Here is a 22077-nt window from a genome sequence, read left to right as displayed (position 1 = left end):
GTGAGTTTAATAGTACCTGACAGTCGGAGGGGTGTGTCCACGGGTGTGTTGACACCAGTCTCGGAGGGAATTCGTCACGGCAGCTACATCGACGATAAAGATCGCAACTTTTGGTCGCTAATAAAAAAAAGCCTTGCCTTTACCGGAAGTAGCAGACGATGACGTCACCCGTGTGATGGCTCCTCACATCCTCACATTGTTTTTAATGGGAGCCTCCAACAAAAAGAGCTATTCGGACCGAGAAAACGACAATTTCCCCATTAATTTGAGCGAGGATGAAAGATTTGTGGATGAGGAAAGTTAGAGTGAGGCACAGAAAAAAAATTCAGATGTTTTTAGACACATTTACTAGGATAATTCTGGGAAATCCCTTATCCGCCTATTGTGTTGTTAGTGTTTTAGTGAGTTTAATATTACCTGACAGTCGGAGGGGTGTGTCCACGGGTGTTGACGCCAGTCTCGGAGGGAATTAGTCACGGCAGCAGCAGCACGACAGAAGCTCTGCAGATCTCCGGTAAGAGGCGACTTCTTTCCACAATTTTCTCACCGAAACCTGCCGGTCGACAAGTGGTCGGGATCCATGTTCGCTTGACCGTTCTGATCCATAGTAAAGCTTCACCTCCGGGGATTTTTAACAAGGAATCACCGTGTGTTTGTGTGGCTAAAGGCTAAAGCTTCCCACCTCCATCTTTCTACTTTGACTTCTCCATTATGAATTGAACAAATTGCAAAAGATTCAGCAACACATTGATATGTAAATGATCAGACTGTGGGGTGGGTAGTAGTTGGTTTCAGTAGGCCTTTAAGACCGGTATGAAGTTGGTGGGGCCAATTTTTACACGGTTGGTAAAATGGCGTCAAGAAAAGGAGGAGGGTGAGGAAAGTAAAGTGAAGCAGGCTGACAAGGGGAGTGTGATTGTGTGTGTGTGTGTGTGTGTGTGTGTGTGTGTGTGTGTGTGTGTGTGTGTGTGTGTGTGTGTGTGTGTGTGTGTGTGTGTGTGTGTGTGTGTGTTGGGGGGGATGCTTGGCCACTGCCTCCACAGTGTTTTAGCAGCCGTCTCCATAGCGACCGCTGAGCAGCAGCCTGCTGGAATCGAACATGCAAATGAACACGCTATGGCTCTATTTTTAGCCGGGAGGGGGCTTTTCACTGTTATGTTGGGGGGGGGTCCTGGGTTGGTGTGATGATGAAGGCCGAGATGGCGACAAGACGCTGGCGACGTTCTGACAAAGAGAAAAAGGATGATGTCATTGCTTCTCTGCATCCAGCTGAAAGTAGGCCAGTCTGAGCGGGAGGCGGGTTGGGGGGGGGGGGGGGATCAGGGGGAGGTGGGGCTGACCTACATGCAGCTGTGAAACTTGGTTAAAGAGAAACAACCTCGTCGAATAGAAGACGAGGAGGAAGGACGGTGGCGTGGTGGAGGTCAACGCTCATGAACGCATCAGAGACCCTCCCTCCTAAAAAGCACTGTTCGTTAGCGTGTTCGGCGCCGATGGAGCCTCAAACCGCCGAGACCACCCGCACTCACATCTTCATCCTTTCCTCTTTTTGCAAAAGACCGCCGAGTGATGGAGGGAACAGGAAATAAACCCGGACATAAGCCGGGGGGGAGGAAACTGGGCAGGAATTGATCAGGAGGTGTCAGGGAGCAAACAGGAAGTAAACAGAACGTTGCAGGAAGTAAATAGAAAGTCTATGAAAAATAGGCCGCAAGTAAACAGGTAGTGTTTTTTTAAAAAAATGCATGGACTGATCAGGACCTAACAGGAAATAATGGGGAAGTAGAAAGGAAGTATCAGGAAGCAAAGTGACATACAGTGGGGCAAAAAAGTATTTAGTCAGCCACCGATTGTGCAAGTTCTCCCACTTAAAATGATGACAGAGGTCTGTAATTTTCATCATAGGTACACTTCAACTGTGAGAGACAGAATGTGGGGAAAAAAATCTAGGAATTTTTAAGAATTTATTTGTAAATGATGGTGGAAAATAAGTATTTGGTCAACCATTCAAAGCTCTCACTGATGGCTCAAAATCTCACGATACATGGCCCCATTCATTCTTTCCGTAACACGGATCAGTCCTCCTGTCCCCTTAGCAGAAAAACAGCCCCAAAGCATGATGTTTCCACCACCATGCTTCACAGTAGGTATGGTGTTCTTGGGATGCAACTCAGTATTCTTTTTCCGCCAAACACGACAAGTTGAGTTTATACCAAAATGGATACATGGATGATACAGCAGAGGATTGGGAGAATTTCATGTGGTCAGATGAAAACAAAATAGAACTTTTTGGTATAAACTCAACTTGTTGTGTTTGGAGGAAGAAGAATACTGAGTTGCATCCCAAGAACACCACACCTACTGTGAAGCATGGGGGTGGAAACATCATGCTTTGGGGCTGTTTTTCTGCTAAGCGGACAGGACGATTGATCCGTGTTAAGGAAAGAATGAATGGGGACATGCAGTGTTACCCACAGGTCAGGCATCTATTTTGTGGTGGTATGGTCGGGCAGGTGGGGGGGGGGGTGTCAGCAGCGGCGGCGGCGATGACCAAGAAGAACGCGGAGTTGGAATATAATTACATTGGCGGAGTTACAATGCATAGTAGGCTACCGCCACCTACTGCACGGGAGTTATAACTACAAGCTCCATTCACAGACAGAGTCCCATTGCTTTTATGAGCGGTCGAGCGAGCCAAAAAAAAAAACATTTTTAATCTATTTGTGGCGGCTGTAATTCTTTCGTGGTGGGCCGCCACAAATCAAATCAATGTGTGGGAAACCCTGGATCGTGAGATTTTGAGCCAAAACCTCCTTCCATCAGTGAGAGCTTTGAATGGTTGACCAAATACTTATTTTCCACCACAATTTACAAATAAATTATTTAAAATTCCTACAATGTGAATTCCTGGATTTTTTTTTCACATTCTGTCTCTCACAGTTGAAGTGTACCTATGATGAAAATTACAGACCTCTGTCATTATTTTAAGTGGGAGAACTTGCACAATCGATGGCTGGCTAAATACTTTTTTGCCCCACTGTATAGGCAGAACGTAATCGGGAAGTAAAAATGAAATAGGCAATGAGTAAACAGGAATTAAGCAATAGGTAACCATGGAATAAACAGGAATGATCCAAAAAGGAAACAATAAGTACGAAAGTGGGCAGGACCTAATCGGGAAATAAATGGGAAGTATCAGAAAGTAAACAAAGTAAAAGCAAAAACAAAGTAACCAGGAAGTAATCAAGAAGAAAACCAAAAGTAAGAAATAAGTAAACAATAAGTAAACAGGAAGTGAGTAGAACAAAATCAGGAAGTAATTAGGAAGTATCAGTATCAGAGAGTAGTTAAAGTGTAATCAGGCAGTAAGCATAAGATAAGCAAGAAGTAATCAGGAAGTATAAGAAGGTAAATGGTAAATAATAAGGAAATAAACAGGAAGTAAGCAGTAAGTAATCAGGAAATCAACAGAAATTAATCAAGAATTAAACAGTAAAGTAAACCACAACTAATCTGGAAATAAACATGAAGTAAGCAGTAAGTAAGCAGGAAGTAAACCATGAGTAATTAGGAAATTAACTTGAAGTAAGCAGTAAGTAATCAGGAAGTAAGCAGTAAGTAATCTGGAATTAAACAGGAAGTAAACTGCAAGTAATCTGGAAATAAAAATGAAGTAAGCAGTAAGTAATCTAGACGCAAATAGGAAGTAAGCAGTAAGCAATCAATAATTAAACAGGAAGTAGACTGCAAATAATCTGGAAACAAACATTAAGTAAGCAGTAAGCAATCAGGAAGTAGACAATAATTTAGCAGTCAGTAATCTGAAAATAAACATCAAGTAAGGTGTAAGCAATCAGGAAGTTAAAAAAAACCTAAACCATAAGTAATCACAACATTAACTTGAGGTAAGCAGTAAGTAATCGGGAATTTAACAGGAAATAATCCGCAAGTAATCTGGAAATAAACATGAAGTGAGCAATAAGTAATCAGGAAGTAAGCAGGAATTTAACCAAGAGTAATCAGGAAATGTACTTAAAGTAAGCAGTAAGTAATCAGGAAGTAGACAAGAAGTAAGCCGTAAGTAATCAGGAAGTTAAAAAACTAAACTATAAGTAATCAAAACATTAACTTGAAGTAAGCAGTAAGTAATCAGGAAGTAAACAGTAAGTAATCAAGAATTTAACAGGAACTAAACCGGAAGTAATCTGGAAAAAAACATAAATTAAGCAATAAGTAATCAGGAAGTAGACAAGAAGTAAGCACAAAGTCATCCATCCATCCATGCATCCATTCATCCATCCAACCATCCATTTTCTACCGCTTGTCCCTAAGTAATCAGGAAGTTAAAAAAACTAAACCGTAAGTAATCATAACACTAACATGAAGTAAGCAGTAAGTAATCAGGAAGTAAACTGGAAGTGAGCGGTAAGTAATCAGAAATTAAACAGGTAGTACACCGCAAGTAATCTGGAAATAAACATTAAGTAAGCAGTAAGTAATCATGAAGTAAACAAGAAGTAAGCAGAAAGTAATCAGGAAGTTAAAAAAAACTAAACCATAAGTAATTAGAACATTAACTTTAAGTAAGCAGTAAGTAAACAGGAACTAAACATGAATTAAGCAGGAAGTAACCAAGAAGTAAACAGTAAGCAAGCAGTAAGTAATGAAGAATTAAACAGGAAGTAAACCGCACGTAATCTGGAAATAAATATGAAGTAAGCAGTACGTTATCAGGAAGTAAACAATAATTTAACCATGAGTAATCACGAAATGTACTTGAAGTAAACAGTAAGTAATCATGAAGTAAGCGGTAAGTAATCAGAAATTAAACAGGAAGTAAACCGCAAGTAATAGGGAAATAAACATAAGGGAAGCAGTAAGTAATCAGGAAGTCAACATAAAGTAAGCAGGAAGTAATCAGGCAGTAAACCAGAATCAAGCAGGAAGTAATTAGGCAGTAAACCAAAATTAATCAGTAAGTAATCAAGAATTTAACAGGAAGTAAACCGCAAGTAATCTGGAAATAAATATGAAGTAAGCAGTACGTAATCAGGAAGTAAACAAGAATTTAACCATGAGTAATCACGAAATGCACTTGAAGTAAAAAAGTAAGTAATCATGAAGTAAGCGGTAAGTAATCAGATTTTAAACAGGAAGTAAACCGCAAGTAATTGTGAAATAAACATAAGGGAAGCAGTAAGTAATCAGGAAGTCAACATCAAGTAAGCAGGAAGTAATCAGGCAGTAAACCAGAATCAAGCAGGAAGTAATTAGGCAGTAAACCAGAATTAATCAGTAAGTAATCAAGAATTTAACAGGAAGTAAACCACAAGTAATCTGGAAAAAAACATAAATTAAGCAATAAGTAATCAGGAAGTAGACAAGAATTAAGCAGAAAGTCATCCATCCATCCATGCATCCATTCATCCATCCATCCATCCAACCATCCATTTTCTACCGCTTGTCCCTAAGTAATCAGGAAGTTAAAAAAACTAAACCGTAAGTAATCACAACACTAACATGAAGTAAGCAGTAAGTAATCAGGAAGTAAACTGGAAGTGAGCGGTAAGTAATCAGAAATTAAACAGGTAGTACACCGCAAGTAATCTGGAACTAAACATTAAGTAAGCAGTAAGTAAGCAGGAAGTAAACAAGAAATAAGCAGAAAGTAATCAGGAAGTTAAAAAAAACTAAACCATAAGTAATTAGAACATTAACTTTAAGTAAGCAGCAAGTAAACAGGAACTAAACATGAATTAAGCAGGAAGTAATCAAGAAGTAAACAGTAAGCAAGCAGTAAGTAATGAAGAATTAAACAGGAAGTAAACCGCACGTAATCTGGAAATAAATATGAAGTAAGCAGTACGTTATCAGGAAGTAAACAATAATTTAACCATGAGTAATCACGAAATGTACTTGAAGTAAACAGTAAGTAATCATGAAGTAAGCGTTAAGTAATCAGAAATTAAACAGGAAGTAAATCGCAAGTAATAGGGAAATAAACATAAGGGAAGCAGCAAATAATCAGGAAGTCCACATAAAGTAAGCAGGAAGTAATCAGGCAGTAAACCAGAATCAAGCAGGAAGTAATTAGGCAGTAAACCATTAGTAATCAGTAAGTAATCAAGAATTTAACAGGAAGTAAACCGCAAGTAATCTGGAAATAAATATGAATTAAGCAGTACGTAATCAGGAAGTAAACAAAAATTTAACCATGAGTAATCACGAAATGCACTTGAAGTAAAACAGTAAGTAATCATGAAGTAAGCGGTAAGTAATCAGATTTTAAGCAGGAAGTAAACCGCAAGTAATAGAGAAATAAACATAAGGGAAGCAGTAAGTAATCAGGAAGTGAACATAAAGTAAGCAGGAAGAAATCAGGCAGTAAACCAGAATCAAGCAGGAAGTAATTAGGCAGTAAACCAGAAGTAATCAGTAAGTAATCAAGAATTTAACAGGAAGTAAACCACAAGTAATCTGGAAATAAAGATGAAGTAAACATTAAGTAATCAGGAATTAAACAGGAAATAAACATGAAGTTAGCCGGATGTAATCAGGAAGTAAACAGGAAGTAAGCTCTATATAATCTCAATTATATCTGATGCGGTCGCGGACACTCTAAGTCACGCCCACTTCAGGTGTAAGTTGCATCCACTTAAAGACGTGCCCAAAGGGGTGACCACAACCAAAGTGAAGCGTATACGTAACACAGAAATAAATAATAAATAGGTTTTGGTTAGGAATAAAGTTGTATATAATCAGCATAATATCCACCATGTGAAATAATAACCACCGTAATGTATTGCATTCGCCATCTTGGATCACGTTACAAACCAAGTGGGTCAGTGCCGCTGTGGGCGTGTCTTTAACACAAGGTTCACTTCCGTTGTCGTCACCCAGAGTGGGCGTGACTTAGAGTAGTGTCTGTGGCCCATAGTCAGGGTGTAAACGAGAAGTAATCAGGAAGTACAAACCCTGTTTCCATATGAGTTGGGAAATTGTGTTAGATGTAAATATAAACAGAATACAATGATTTGCAAATCCTTTTCAACCCATATTCAGTTGAATGCACTACAAAAACGACATATTTGATATTCAAAGTCGTAAACTTCATTATTTTTTTGCAAATAATAATTCACTTAGAATTTGATGGCTGCAACACGTGCCAAAGTAGTTGGGAAAGGGCATGTTCACCACTGTGTTTCATCCCCTTTTCTTTTAACAAAACTCAATAAACGTTTGGGAATTATTTGTTGAAGCTTTGAAAGTGGAAATCTTTCCCATTCTTGTTTTATGTAGAGCTTCAGTCGTTCAACAGTCCGGGGTCTCCGCTGTTGTATTTTACGCTTCATAATGCGCCACACATTTTTGATGAGAGACAGGTCTGCACTGCAGGCGGCCCAGGAAAGTACCCACACTCTTTTTTTACGAAGCCACGCTGTTGTAACACGTGCTGAATGTCCATGAATGTTGTTCCAAAACCTGTATGTACCTTTCAGCATTAATGGTGCCTTCCCAGATGTGTAAGTTACCCATGCCTTGGGCACTAATGCACCCCCATACCATCACAGATGCTGGCTTTTGAACTTTGCGTCGATAACAGTCTGGATGGTTCGCTTCCCCTTTGTCGAATATTTCCAAAAACACTTTGAAATGTAGACTCGCCAGACCACAGAACACTTTTCCACTTTGCATCAGTCCATCTTAGATGATCTCGGGCCCAGAGAAGCCAGCGGCATTTCTGGATGTTGTTGATAAATGGCTTTCGCTTTGCATAATAGAGCTTTAACTTGCACTTACAGATGTAGCGACAAACTGTATTTGGTGACAGTGGTTTTCTGAAGTGTTCCTGAGCCCGTGTGGCGATATCCTTTAGAGATTGAAGTCGGTTTTTGATACAGTGCCGTCTGAGGGCTCGAAAGTCACGGTCATTCAATGTTTGTTTCCGGCCATGCCGCTTACGTGGAGTGATTTCTCCAGATTCTCTGAACCTTTTGTTGATATTATGGACCGTGGATGTTGAAACCCCTAAATTTCTTGCAATTGCTCTTTGAGAAACGTTGTTCTTAAACTGTTTGACTATTTGCTCACGCAGTTGTGGACCCATCCTTTCTTGTGAAAGACTGAGCATTTTTGGGGAAGCTGTTTTTATACCCAATCATGGCACCCACCTGTTCCCAATTAGCCTGCACACCTGTTGGATGTTCCAAATAAGTGTTTGATGAGCATTTTTCTACTTTATCAGTATTTATTGCCACCTTTCCCAACTTCTTTGTCACGTGTTGCTGGCATCAAATTCGAAAATTAATGTATATTTGCAAAAAAAAAAAAAAAAAATGTTTATCAGTTTGAACATCAAATATGTTGTCTTTGTAGCATATTCAACTGAATATGGGTTGAAAATGATTTGCATCCGTTTATATTTACGTCTAACACAATTTCCCAACTCATGTGGAAACGGGGTTTGTAATCAGGACGTAAACAGGAAGTAAACAGGAAGTAATCAGGGCACAAACGGGAAGTAGCGGCAGTGTGAATTGGTTTTTCTTCACAGACTCAATGTTTTGCTTCTCCTGTCAATCTAAAGCTGCTTTCTTGCTGTGTTTTGCCCCGCCCCCTTTTTGACTTCCTTCTCTTCATCCTTTCCCTCTATGACCCCCCCCAACCCCCTCCGTGCCCAGCAGTAAGTACCGGCCCACGTCGGAGCAGCACAATGATAATTTCTCGCTGTCCACCATCGCTGAGGGCTCCCACCCAAATGTAAGGAAACTGTGCGACACCCCTCCTAACGCCCCCCATGCCCGTGCATTGGCTTACTATGATAACATTATCTGTCAGGTAACGTCTTCTCGCCTTCTCTCACCCTTTTTCTGCATCTGTACCTGAACTGACTCCCCCTTACCTCCCCTAATGCATGGGCATGAGTATCCGAGTATCGATACTCTGAGGCGAGCGCGAGGAGGAGGCGGGGGTGCTGGAAGAGCGATGAAGGGTGGCGGGAGTGTAAACAAAATCACACTCCCGCCACCTTTCGCTCCTTCGCCGCCGCCGCCGTATGCCCCCCCGACCTCGCCTCTCGCATCGGTAAGTCCTGGCATGACGCGGCACATGCCAAGTCACCGCAGCTCTGCTTCGCTGTCTGCTAACAAACTTGTCTTGTTTATCCTGAAAGTGGGCGGGGAAGGGGGAGGGGCCACACGCTGACGGCCCCTGAGGGGAACATCAGGATAAACAGCGGAGATGCAAGACTAACTGTAGCATGGTTAGCCAGTAGCCTAGCTTGTTAGCCTAGCATGGCGGGATGGCGTAAAAAAAAAGAACGGTGTGGCGCTCATTTATGCTTTTTTTGTTTTTGTTTTTTTTACGCCATTCAGCAGCATGGTTGCTCCGGCCGAGGTTGAATGTGTTCTGTTTCTGCATTCTGGTAGGAGTGGTACCTCCCCTCTAACTGAACAAATGACATCTTCACTTTAACTGTCTCAACAATGTCGCTGCCAACAGCCCCCCCCCCCCCCAACCCCACCCCACCCCACAAAAAAAAGTCCTGCTGCGCACAAAAATTTTTTTTTTTTTACTATATTTCATTTGTAACATTTTTTTGGATTCACACTCCTTCTCAACAGGGGGCAGCATATCGCCACAGAGTTGTGCTGTAGAAAGAAAGCTAACGCTAACTTCCTTAGCATTCAAATATAAAAACAAATTCTACTATTAAAGCATTTTTTGTTTCATTTGTCGAAGAAAATCGGTCCCGTTAAAACATGACCAATTTAATCCGAAGAAGAGTTCTTAGTTTTTCTCTTCCTGTCTGCTTGTCTTTCTCGCTGCAAGCTCCGCCTCTTTGTCTCTCTACGCCCTCCCTCTGTCGCTATGACGATGCTTTTCTGCTTTAAAAAGTATAACCTTTGACCCCCCCCCCCATCCCCTCAGAAAACCATGAGCAGATACACGTGGGAGTGTAAGACCAAAGAGGAGTCCGACTGCGAGGTAAGACCAGACCACCCCGCCCCCACCTCGTCAGATAGCCCCGCCCTCTCACCTTCCCAATCAGCTCTGTGATTGTTAGTGTGGCCCTGTCAACCAATCATCCGCTGTCTCAGCTGTCAGTGAAACCAAACCCGCAACACGATAATGACCACTCCCACAAATAGCTCATCACAACCAAACTTGGCTGTCTTCTGTCAATCAGAAGTTGACCACACCCCCCGGTAGTGTAACAACATGGTTTAGATGTTGTGGCTAATCAGGTGACCTCAAACAGTCATGCCCCGCCCACTCCTCTAATACGATCAATGAATAGACATTATATATATCCGTAGGATTGCAAAGGACCTCTGAGTATTCCTTCGAACGCCTGATTGTATCCTCGGTAAGGTCAGTTAAGGTAAACAATGAAGGCGTCGGAGGGTTTGCCAGATCTCCCTCCACCACATTCGTCGTCCAGCGCCAAAGCCAGTCGTCCCTGTCAGCTGCTCCAAGAGTCCCACAAGCCATTTCTTCTTCAGCCGTCCACCATCGGATTTAAGGGGTTGCCCCCGCAACCGGCATCAACCCCCTAGTGACCACGGCTCTAATCAGTTGCCACAGCAACGGACGCACAAAATACGGCCCATCCATCCATCCATCCATCTTCTTCCGCTTATCCGAGGTCGGGTCGCGGGGGCAGCAACCTAAGCAGGGAAGCCCAGACTTCCCTCTCCCCAGCCACTTCGTCTAGCTCTTCCCGGGGGATCCCGAGGCGTTCCCAGGCCAGCCGGGAGACATAGTCTTCCCAACGTGTCCTGGGTCTTCCCCGTGGCCTCCTACCGGTTGGACGTGCCCTAAACACCTCCCTAGGGAGGCTTTCGGGTGGCATCCTGACCAGATGCCCGAACCACCTCATCTGGCTCCTCTCGATGTGGAGGAGCAGCGGCTTTACTTTGATCTCCTCACAGATGGCAGAGCTTCTCACCCTATCTCTAAGGGAGAGCCTCGCCACCCGGCGTAGGAAACTCATTTCGGCCGCTTGTACCCGTGATCTTATCCTTTCGGTCATGACCCAAAGCTCATGACCATAGGTGAGGATGGGAACGTAGATCGACCGGTAAATTGAGAGCTTTGCCTTCCGGCTCAGCTCCTTCTTCACCACAACAGATCGGTACAACGTCCGCATTACTGAAGACGCCGCACCGATCCGCCTGTCGATCTCACAATCCACTCTTCCCCCACTCGTGAACAAGACTCCTAGGTACTTGAACTCCTCCACTTGGGGCAGGGTCTCCTCCCCAACCCGGAGATGGCACTCCACCCTTTTCCGGGAGAGAACCATGGACTCGGATTTGGAGGTGCTGATTACCATTCCGGCCGCTTCACACTCGGCTGCGAACCGATCCAGTGATAATACGGCTCATTCGGACAAAATATCCTCGGCCTCAGCCGGAAGTGTGAATTGAAGACTCAACCAACGGGGGACTCTGCCAAACGTTCCTGGAGGAGGATGCCTGACCGACCCAAGGGTATCGTCACAGTCGGTCAGGCGTCCTCCCCCACCATCTTATACAAATCAGTTGACTGCTAAACCCGTCCCTAGCTGAGGTTTTAAAAACTCTTCAGTGACAAACCTCTTGGGGTTGGATGAGTTTTTTCCTAAATTCCTAAAGGTTCTGGATGTTGTGGACTGTGCTAATTGAGGCACTGGTTCAGTGGTCCCTTTTTCTAAGAAGTAGTTCCAACTACAGATGATCACACTACTCAGCCTCTTTAGAAAAGTCTATTCTAGAGTGGTGGAATTTGCATGTTCTCCCCGTGACTGCGTGGGTTCCCTTCGGGTACTCCGGCTTCCTCCCACTTCCAAAGACATGCACCTGGGGATAGGTTGATTGGCAACACTAAATTGGCCCTAGTGTGTGAATGTGTGTGAAGGTTGTCTGTCTAGGGCGACTAGTCCAGGGTGTACCCCGCCTTCCGCCTGAATGCAGCTGAGATAGGCTCCAGCATTACCGCAACAAGCGGTAGAAAATGGATGGATGGATACTTCCAGAGTGCTGCAGAGAAGAGTACAACGGTTAGTCCAACCTCAGCTCCAGGAGGTGCGATGTGGTGTTGGTCCGAAAGGTGGAACACTAGACCAGTCCTTGCGAGGGTTCTGGAGGGTGCATTGCCATCCATCCATTTTCTACTGCTTGTTGGACAAGTCGCCACCTCATCGCAGGGCCAACACAGATAGACAGACAACATTCACACTCACATTCACACACTAGGGCCAATTTAGTGTTGCCAATCAACCTATCCCCAGGTGCATGTCTATGGAAGTGGGAGGAAGCCAGAGGGAACCCACGCAGTCACGGGGAGAACATGCATACTCCACACAGAAATATCCAGAGCCCATGATTGAACTCCGGACCTTCGTATTGTGAGGCACATGCACGAACCCCTGTTCCACTGTGCTGCCCCGAGGCTGCTTTGGAGTTTGCCTAATCGGTTCATATGTGCTTTGGTGACTTGGAGTACAGGATTCGTCGCCTTTAACTACGTACCATTCGGTCCTCGTACAACTGGAGCAGGAGTCTGGTTCACATCGCCGGCAGAAAATCCAGCATTTCCACTGTGAACGTCTGTCTTTAGCGTTTACCGGGGAACTTCCCAGCTGAGTGACAATACAGGATATGATAGGATAGGAGGATAGGATAGATCTTTATTGTCTTTGCACAAGTACAACGAAATTTCATTTTCGGCACAGTCCCGCTGAGAGCAGACATACGTTACAGGGGGGGACAAGACGAGACCGCCAACGGATCAGCCACTTACGGCGCTCCTTAAATTGGTGAGAAAAGGGTGACATTGGGAGAGGCGAGGGGGGGTAAAAAAAATATCAGTCTAAGGCTAGACCCTCAGTAGGGGTCCAGACTGAGTCCAAGGGAAAAACCACACATAGCATAGCACACATTAAACAGGGTACGTATATCACACCAACTTGCAACAGAGGGAGGGGTGGGTTTGAGGAGACAGCGCTGCCGCTCAGCCATCCACAGCCCCAGAGGAATTAAGCGATGGTGAAGGCGTTGATTCGAGGGCGGGGGTCGTGTGTGCATATATACCCAATTAACTTGGGAGAGATGATGGAATGTTTTTATATGGACTGAGGCCGATCTCAAAGTTCGACCACAGGTGCTGTTGACAAAAAGGGAGGTCAAAAGCGTCCATCTTTGATGATTCCTCAGCCTGTTCCTGATTGTGTCAAGGCCATTTGAGGGAGACAAATCGTAGATTAAGAAGTTGTTTTTCTTCGAGAAGACAAAATAGTTACTTATCTACTCTGTTTGTCCATGCTGGATTTCTTCAATTCCAATTTAATTATTCCTTTTCCGCAAGCTTTTCCAAGATGAGATCCATTTTGCGATTCAACTTAGAAATCGCACAAGTCTGTGTTCCCACAGCCCGACCCAATCCTTCCATTGCGTTGAACAGTCGTTGGGCCCCTTGAGTGGCTGCCATCGTCTTCCGAATTTTTCGATACACCAGAGCAATGCCCAACCCAATCAGCAAGTGCCCCGCGATCACAGCTCCAAATAGGTAGATGTCTTCCACGTCCTCGATGGAAAGGGCTGAGAGGCACATAATCCTCCAGGAGTCTCTCACCTACCCCGCAGAAATGGTTCCATCAGGGCAGCCAGGCTCCCCGGAACCTCTTTTCCTTGTCGAAAACACTGTGTCAATTGCGTCAAGAGTCCAACTGATCATATTCATATTTGATGTGTAGATTAGAGGTAGATTTAGAAAATTTCAGACAAAGACAAGACATGGAGAGCAAGCAGGGAAGGAGGGAGCGGAGAAAATTGCGACCGCCTCCACCAGAGGCAAGACAGAAAGTAAGGGATTTAGTATTTGGGATGAGACGCAACAACTTCAAATCTGAGGTAACGGTTGTCAGCCAGAAAAAGGTGGATTTCAACCCACGGGTTGCAAGTGAGGTCTTGCCTAACTTTGACGGTTCAAGTCAGGATGTGGTTCACTGGAGCACTAGATGAACCATAATTCCGTCACTGTACTGGACCGTCCTGGTGGAGAGATCTGAGCCAGAAAGCAAAGCACTCGATTGACCGGTCCGTCAACGTTTCCAACGTTTTCCAGCATTGGTGACCGAAAGAGCATGATTGCTGAAATGAGTTTCCCCAATAGGGGGTCTGGACTCCCCCTAAAAGACACAATGAGGAGCCCGGACCTCCAGGAGGGAGGCAGAGTAGAGCCGCTGCTCCTTCACATAGACAGGAGTCCTGATGCCTCTTGGACGCTACCCTTGTGAGCTGTTCTGGGCATGTCCAGCCGGAAGGAGGCCCCTCGGTACAATTCGGACACTGGAGGATGAACTGGGAGAGGTGGTCCCACGACTTGGAAAAGCGTAAAAATGTAAAAAATGGATAGAAGAACAATTGAGTGGCGGGCACACACACTTTCATTGACGAGCTAGCATAGCATGAGGCAGCTAATGTAAAGTCACATGACCAACATGTCGTGGATGTAGTCCACACAGTATGGAGTAACTCTATTGATGTTAGCATTAGCATTAGCATTAGCATGACGGACGGTTTAGCGGGGGGAGGAGTCAGGCCTTCATCATCATCATCATCAGAACTTTGTTTTTATATCTGTTCCCCAAAACGCTGAGAAACTCCTCGTGACTGTGGCACCTACCCCCCGACCTATGACCCCCCCTCCCCCCACCACTTCCTCTTTTGCACCGCAAGCAAACGCCAACAAAACAAAAACGTTTTCCAGTTTCACGCTGACGGAAGGAAAGAGGTCCCGTACCCCGTAACCATGGAAGTCACGTACCCGCACGTCCTGCCGGAAGTTACTATCTAGCTGGTAAAGAACTTTCTTCAAACTTCAACATTCAACTGCCAGCAGGGGGAGCTGTGTGTGTGTGTGTCTGTGTGTGTCTGTGTGTGTCTGTTTATGTGTGTGTATGTCTTTGTGTGTCTGTGTGTGTCTGTTTATGTGTGTGTGTGTCTGTTTGTGTCTGTTTGTGTGTGTGTCTGTGTGTCTGTGTGTGTGTGTTTGTGTGTGTGTTTGGGTGTCTGTCTATGTGTCTGTGTGTGTGTGTGTGTGTGTGTGTGTTTGTTTGTTTGCGTGTGTGTGTGTGTTTCTGTGTCTGTGTGTGTGTGTGTGTTTGTGTGTCTGTGTGTTTGTGTGTGTGTGTCTGTTTGTGTGTGTATGTGTGTTTGTGTGTGTGTTTCTGTTTGTTTATGTGTGTGAATGTGTGTGTGTGTGTGTGTCCTTGGGTGCATGTGTCTGTGTGTGTCTCTGTGTTTGTGTCTGTTTCTGTGTCTGGGTGTTTGTGTGTGTTTGTGTGCGTGTGTTTGCGTGTGTGTGTTTGCCTGTGTGTCTGTGTGTGTACGTGTGTGTGTGTGTTTGTCTGTGTATGTGTGTGTCTGTGTGTATGTGTGTGAGTGAGTGTGTGTGTGTGTGTCTGTGTGTGTGTGTGTTTGTGTGCCTGTATGTTTGTCTGTGTGTTTGTGTGTCCATTTGTTTGTGTGTGTGTCTTTGTGTGTATGTGTGTGTGTTTCTGTTTGTTTGTGTGTGTGTATGTGTGTGTGTGTGTGTGTGTGTGTGTCTGTGGGTGCATGTGTCTGTGTGTGTCTTTGTGTTTGTGTATGTTTCTGTGTGTGTGTGTCTGGGTGTTTGTGTGTGCGTGTGTTTGTGTGTGTGTGTTTGTCTGTGTGTTTGTGTGTGTGTGAATGTATGTGTCTGTGTGTGTACGTGTGTGTGTTTGTCTGTGTCTGAGTGTTTGTATGTGTGTGAGTGAGTGTGTGTGTGTCTGTGTGTTTCTGTGTGTACGTGTGTTTGTGTGTGTGTGTCTGTGTGTTGAATGTGTGTCTGTGAGTGTGTGTACGTGTGTATGTGTGTGTGTGCGTTGGTGTGTGTGTCTGTGTGTTTGTGTGTGTGTTTTTTTGTGAGTGTCTGTGTATGTGTGTGTGTCTGTATGTATGTGTGTATGTGAGTGAGTGAGTGAGTGTGTGAGTGTGTGTGTCTGTATGTATGTGTGTGTGTGTGTGTGTGTGTGTGTACGTGTGTGTGTGTGTCTGTGTGTTTGTGTGCGTGCATGTGTGTGCGTGCGTCTGTGTTTCATGCGCGGGTGCGTGCGTGTATCTGTGTGAGTGCGTGTTGGCGCGTGTGTGTCTGTACGTGTGTGTGCGTATATAAGTGTGCCTGAGTGTGTGTGCGTGTCTTTGCAAGTGTGTGCGTGCGTGTGTGTTTGTGCGCATGAATGTGTGTGTGTGTGTGTGTGTGTGTGTGTGTGTGTGTGTGTGTCTGTATGTGCGTACACGTGTGCAAATGTGTCTGCGTGTGTGTTTGTGAAGGCTGCAGGTCCTTAAAGAGCATAAAAAGAAAAGTCATGATGTAAACATGTTCGTAACCAATGACAACCGGCAGCAAAATCACATGTCATAATTAGGGGTGGGGGGGCTGTTGTCTGCATGGGTTATGGGGGTGGGGGGGTCTTGCATGTAAATGTGCATGTGCCCCCTGGTTTGCCTAGTGTGTGTGTGTGTGTGTGTGTGTGTGTGTGTGTCGGGGATATTAGTGGGCAAATTGGACCAGCCAGTTCCTAAAACTAACAACATCTACACACTCCTGGTGTACACGTTGTGAGTCTGTGGACCACACACTGAAGTACGTGACGCACGACAACCAATCAGAACTTGAGAAGAAATATTACCAAAAACTTAGCTCAGCTGACAAGCGAGGTGGCACACATGTTGTACAAGGAGTGTGTACAATGTATGTCAATATGCTGCGTAGTAGGCCTAAGTATTCATTCAAAACAAGGCAGAGGTTTTATTTAACAGCTATATTTCATATTTTTGGCCCCTGTAACATTTGCTAGTGTTGTCAGTAGTTTGCAGCAGAACCACTAGTACAGTACACACACTATTTATCTTCCGTTTACTACTAATTATGTATAATACCTACATGCTGTATTTTGAGGTGGCGACTTGTCCAGGGTGCACCCCGCCTTCCACCCGAATCCAGCTAAGATAGGCTCCAGCACCCCCCCGCGCGACCCGAAAAGGGACAAGCGGTAGAAAATGGATAGTATATGTATAATTAATACACACAGTATTTTATTCACTATTAATTAGCATGTGTCTAATTACTACACACAGTATTTTTTATTCCGTATTCATTAGCATATGTGTAATTACTAGACACAGTGTTTTCTTTATTACTAACTAGAAAAGAAATAATGGATACACACAGTATTTGTATTTACTTGTAATCAGCATGTGTACAATTACTACACAGTACATTTATGTACTACTAATAAGCACGTGTGTAATTATTTCAAATAGTATTTTCATTCACTACTAATTAGAATGTGTAAAACAAGTACACACTGTCTTTTGTTTACTACTAATTCAAATGTGTATAATTACTACACACTGTATTTATTATTTACTAATACTATTAATTAACATGTGTACAAATACTACATGCAGTATTTTAATGTACTACTAATTATTATGTGTCTAATTTTTCACACATAGTATTTTTATGTACATTTAATTAGCATACGTATAAGTAATACGCACATATTTTTATTTTGCAATAATTACCGTGTGTATAATTACAGCAAACAGTATTTTTTGTTTTACTTGTAATTAGCATTTAGGGGACAAGCGGTAGGAAATGGATGGATAGCATGTGTTCATTTATTAATCACAATATTTTTATGCTATTATCTATTATTATATATAATTGTGTGTCATGCTATTATTAATATTAACAGCATCATTATATATATATATATATATATATATGTATATTATCACAGTGTATAAACATATATATATATATATATGTATATATATATATATTTTTTTTTATATATATATATATATATATATATATATATATATATATATATATATATATATATATATACACACACTGTGTAAATATGTATTTATATATATACACATACAGTTGTGGTCAAAAGTTTACATACACTTGTAAAGAACATAATATCATGGCTGTCTTGAGTTTCTAATAACTTCTACAACTCTTATTTTTTGTGATAGAGTGATTGGAGCACATACTTGTTGCTCACATAAAACATTCATGAAGTTTGGTTCTTTTATGAATTTATTATGGGTCTACTGAGAATGTGACCAAATCTGCTGGGTCAAAAGTATACATGCAGCAATGTTAATATTTGGTTATATGTCCCTTGGCAAGATTAACTGCAATAAAGCACTTTTGGTTGCCTTCCACAAGCTTCTGGCAAGTTTCTGTTTGGATTATTGACCACTCCTCTGGACAAAATCGGTGCTGTTCAGCTAAATGTGTTGGTTTTCTGACATGGACTTGTTTCTTCAGCATTGTCCACATGTTTAAGTCAGGACTTTGGGAAGGCCTTTCTAAAACTTTCATTTAGCCATTTTTGTTTCATCTGACATCACATGGACAAGATAAGAGCTTCTTGAGGAAAGTTCTTTGGTCGGATAAACAAAAATGTAGCTGTTTGGGCACAATACCCAGCAATATATTTGGAGGAGAAAAGGTGAGGCCTTTAATCCCAGGAACACCATACCTACCGTTAAGCATGGTGGTGGTAGTATTATGCTCTGAGCCTGTTTTGCTGCCAAAAGAACTGGTGCTTTACAGAGAGTAAATGGGACAATGAAAAAGGAGGATTACCTCCAAATTCTTCAGGACAACTTAAAATCATCATCATTGGGTCTTGGGCGCAGTTGGGTGTTCAAACAGGACAATGACCCCAAACACACCTCAAAAGTGGTAAAGGAATGGCTAAATCAGGCTAGAATTAAGGTCTTAGAATGGCCTTCCCAAAGTCCTGACTTAAACGTGTGGATAATGCTGAAGAAACAAGTCCATGTCAGAAAACAGACACATTTAGCCTAACTGCAGCAGTTTTGTCAAAGAAGAGTGGTCAAAAATTCAACCAGAAGCTTGTGGATGGCTACCAAAAGCGCCTTATTGCAGTGAAACTTGCCAAGGGACCAAATATTAAAATCGCTGTATGTATACTTTTGACCCAGCAGATCTGGTCACATTTTCAGTTGACCCATAATAAATTCATAAAAGAACCAAACTTCATTAATGTTTTTTGTGACCAACAAGTATGTGCTCCAATCACTCTATCACAAAAACATAAGAGTTGTAGAAATGATTGGAAACTCAAGACAGCCATGACATTATGTTCTTTACAAGTGTATGTAAACTTTTGACCACGATTGTATATATTTACAGTGGGGCAAAAAAGTATTTAGTCAGCCACCGATTGTGCAAGTTTTCCCACTTAAAATGACGACAGAGGTCTGTAATTTTCATCATAGGTACACTTCAACTGTGAGAGACAGAATGTGAAAAAAAAATCCAGGAATTCACATTGTAGGAATTTTAAAGAATTTATTTGTAAATTATGGTGGAAAATAAGTATTTGGTCAACCATTCAAAGCTCTCACTGATGGCTTAAAATCTCACGATACATGGCCCCATTCATTCTTTCATTAACACAAATCAATCGTCCTGTCCCCTTAGCAGAAAAACAGCCCCAAAGCATGATGTTTCCACCTCCATGCTTCACAGTACGTATGGTGTTCTTCAATCAATCAATCAATGTTTATTTATATAGCCCCAAATCACAAAAGTCTCAAAGGACTGCACAAATCATTACGACTACAACATCCTCGGAAGAACCCACAAAAGGGCAAGGAAAACTCACACCCAGTGGGCAGGGAGAATTCACACCCAGTGGGACGCCAGTGACAATGCTGACTATGAGAAACCTTGGAGAGGACCTCAGATGTGGGCAACCCCCCCCCCCCCTCTAGGGGACCGAAAGCAATGGATGTCGAGCGGGTCTAACATGATACTGTGAAAGTTCAATCCATAGTGGCTCCAACACAGCCGCGAGAGTTCAGTTCAAACCGGATCCAAGACAGCAACGAGAGTCCCCGTCCACAGGAAACCATCTCAAGCGGAGGCGGATCAGCAGCGTAGAGATGTCCCCAACCGATACAGGCGAGCGGTCCATCCTGGGTCTCGACTCTGGACAGCCAGTACTTCATCCACGGTCATCGGACCGGACCCCCTCCACAACGGAGGGGGGGGGACATAGGAGAAAAAAGAAAAGAAGCGGCAGATCAACTGGTCTAAAAAGGAGGTCTATTCTTGGGATGCAACTCAGTATTCTTTTTCCCTCCAAACACGACCAGTTGAGTTTATACCAAAATGGATACATGGATGATACAGCAGAGGATTGGGAGAATGTCATGTGGTCAGATGAAACCAAAATAGAACTTTTTGGTATAAACTCAGGGCTTCACGGTGGCAGAGGGGTTAGTGCGTCTGCCTCACAATACGAAGTTCCTGCAGTCCTGGGTTCAAATCCAGGCTCGGGATCTTTCTGTGTGGAGTTTGCATGTTCTCCCCGTGAATGCGTGGGTTCCCTCCGGGTACTCCGGCTTCCTCCCACTTCCAAAGACATGCACCTGGGGATAGGTTGATTGGCAACACTAAATTGGCCCTAGTGTGTGAATGTGAGTGTGAGTGTTCTCTGTCTATCTGTGTTGGCCCTGCGATGAGGTGGCGACTTGTCCAGGGTGTACCCCGCCTTCTGCCCGATTGTAGCTGAGATAGGCGCCAGCGCCCCCCGCGACCCCGAAAGGGAATAAGCGGTAGAAAATGGATGGATGGATGGTATAAACTCAACTGGTCGTGTTTGGAGGAAGAATAATACTGAGTTGCATCCCAAGAACACCACACCTACTGCGAAGCATGGGGGTGGAAACATCATGCTTTGGGGCTGTTTTTCTGCTAAGGGGACAGGACGATTGATCCGTGTTGAGGAAAGAATGAACGGGGCCATGTATCGTGACATTTTGAGGCTTTGAATGGTTGACCAAATACTTATTTTCCACCATAATTTACAAATAAATTCTTTAAAATTCCTAGATTTTTTTTTTCCACATTCTGTCTCTCACAGTTGAAGTGTACCTATGATGAATATTACAGACCTCTGTCATCATTTTAAGTGGGAGAACTTGCACAATCGCTGGCTGACTAAATACTTTTTTGCCCCACTGTTAATATATGTGTGTGTATATACACATAAGTATATATAAGTGTATGTATAAATACAGGTGTATATATATATGTATATAAAGGTGTAAATACGTGTTAAAACTCTTCCCCCCACCTGCTCCTCCCGGCTAGGATGACCCTACTTCCCAGAACAAGTTGGAGGATGCGGTGAAGGCCCCGCCCACGGAAGACGAGTCCCTGAACATCCACAACGCTCTGACCCCCAAACACGACAACCACAAGCTGCTGGGGGAGGACAACTCGTCCGAGGTAAACTCTCTGCAGAACAACATGATGTGAAACTTTAACCGTCACCTTCACGCCACTCGGGGTACACCAGGCCCACCGATTCCCGTCCTCCCCCTCTTTCGCAACCCCGCCCCTTTTTGCTGTCACATGAGTACCCCTTACCTGTCTCACCACACACACACACACATACACACACCTTCCTTGCCTGCATTGTTGTATTTTGTAAAAAGAATTCCAAGGTGTGTAAAAGAAGAAGCTAGTGAGAGCTTTGATGTTTGTTATTAATCCAGTGATGTTTTGAATATTGCAAACAAACACGACGTGTCTTTTCTTTCATTTCTAACCCTTTCTTGTACTTCTTTTTATTTGATACTCTTTTCAACCGACAACAAACCACACTTGTTAAAATAAACCTTTTTAACATCACCTCTCTGTGATCTCTTCATGCTGCACACACACACACGCACACACACACACACACACGCACACACACACACACACACACGCACACACACACACACACACACACACACACACACACACACACACACAGATTAAATATTTTAAAACATTTCCATTATGGGGACCGGGATTTTGTCCCCAGAATGGAATAAGTCCCCATTTCAAGACTATGTACACAACTTTTTGTCCTCCCAATGTGATGAACACAAACACACACACACACACACACACACACACACAGATTAAATATTTTAAAACATTTCCATTATGGGGACC

General features: G+C 43.4%; 1 protein-coding gene across 12 annotated transcripts in view; it reads left to right on the top strand.

Moving 5' to 3' along the window:
• cspg5a (chondroitin sulfate proteoglycan 5a) overlaps positions 1–21765 on the top strand; it is a 42774-nt gene extending 21009 nt beyond the window's left edge. For 2 of the 12 annotated variants that reach the window (XM_061881736.1, XM_061881735.1), the window contains 3 exons: positions 8682–8838; positions 9931–9987; positions 21223–21765. In XM_061881736.1, coding sequence (XP_061737720.1) covers positions 8682–8838; positions 9931–9987; positions 21223–21390 — 382 coding nt within the window. In that variant the 3' untranslated portion in view covers positions 21391–21765. Of the gene's footprint in view, positions 1–8681; positions 8839–9930; positions 9988–14754; positions 14845–21222 lie in introns of all 12 variants that reach the window. The other 10 variants (XM_061881742.1, XM_061881747.1, XM_061881748.1 and 7 more) reach the window with 10 other exon arrangements.
• The last annotated feature ends 312 nt before the right edge of the window (positions 21766–22077 follow it).

This window comes from Nerophis ophidion, linkage group LG21 (assembly GCF_033978795.1).
Source record: "Nerophis ophidion isolate RoL-2023_Sa linkage group LG21, RoL_Noph_v1.0, whole genome shotgun sequence".
Classification (NCBI taxonomy): domain Eukaryota; kingdom Metazoa; phylum Chordata; class Actinopteri; order Syngnathiformes; family Syngnathidae; genus Nerophis; species Nerophis ophidion.
Note: the sequence above shows the minus strand (reverse complement) of the source record. Positions and strands in the feature narration are given on the sequence as shown.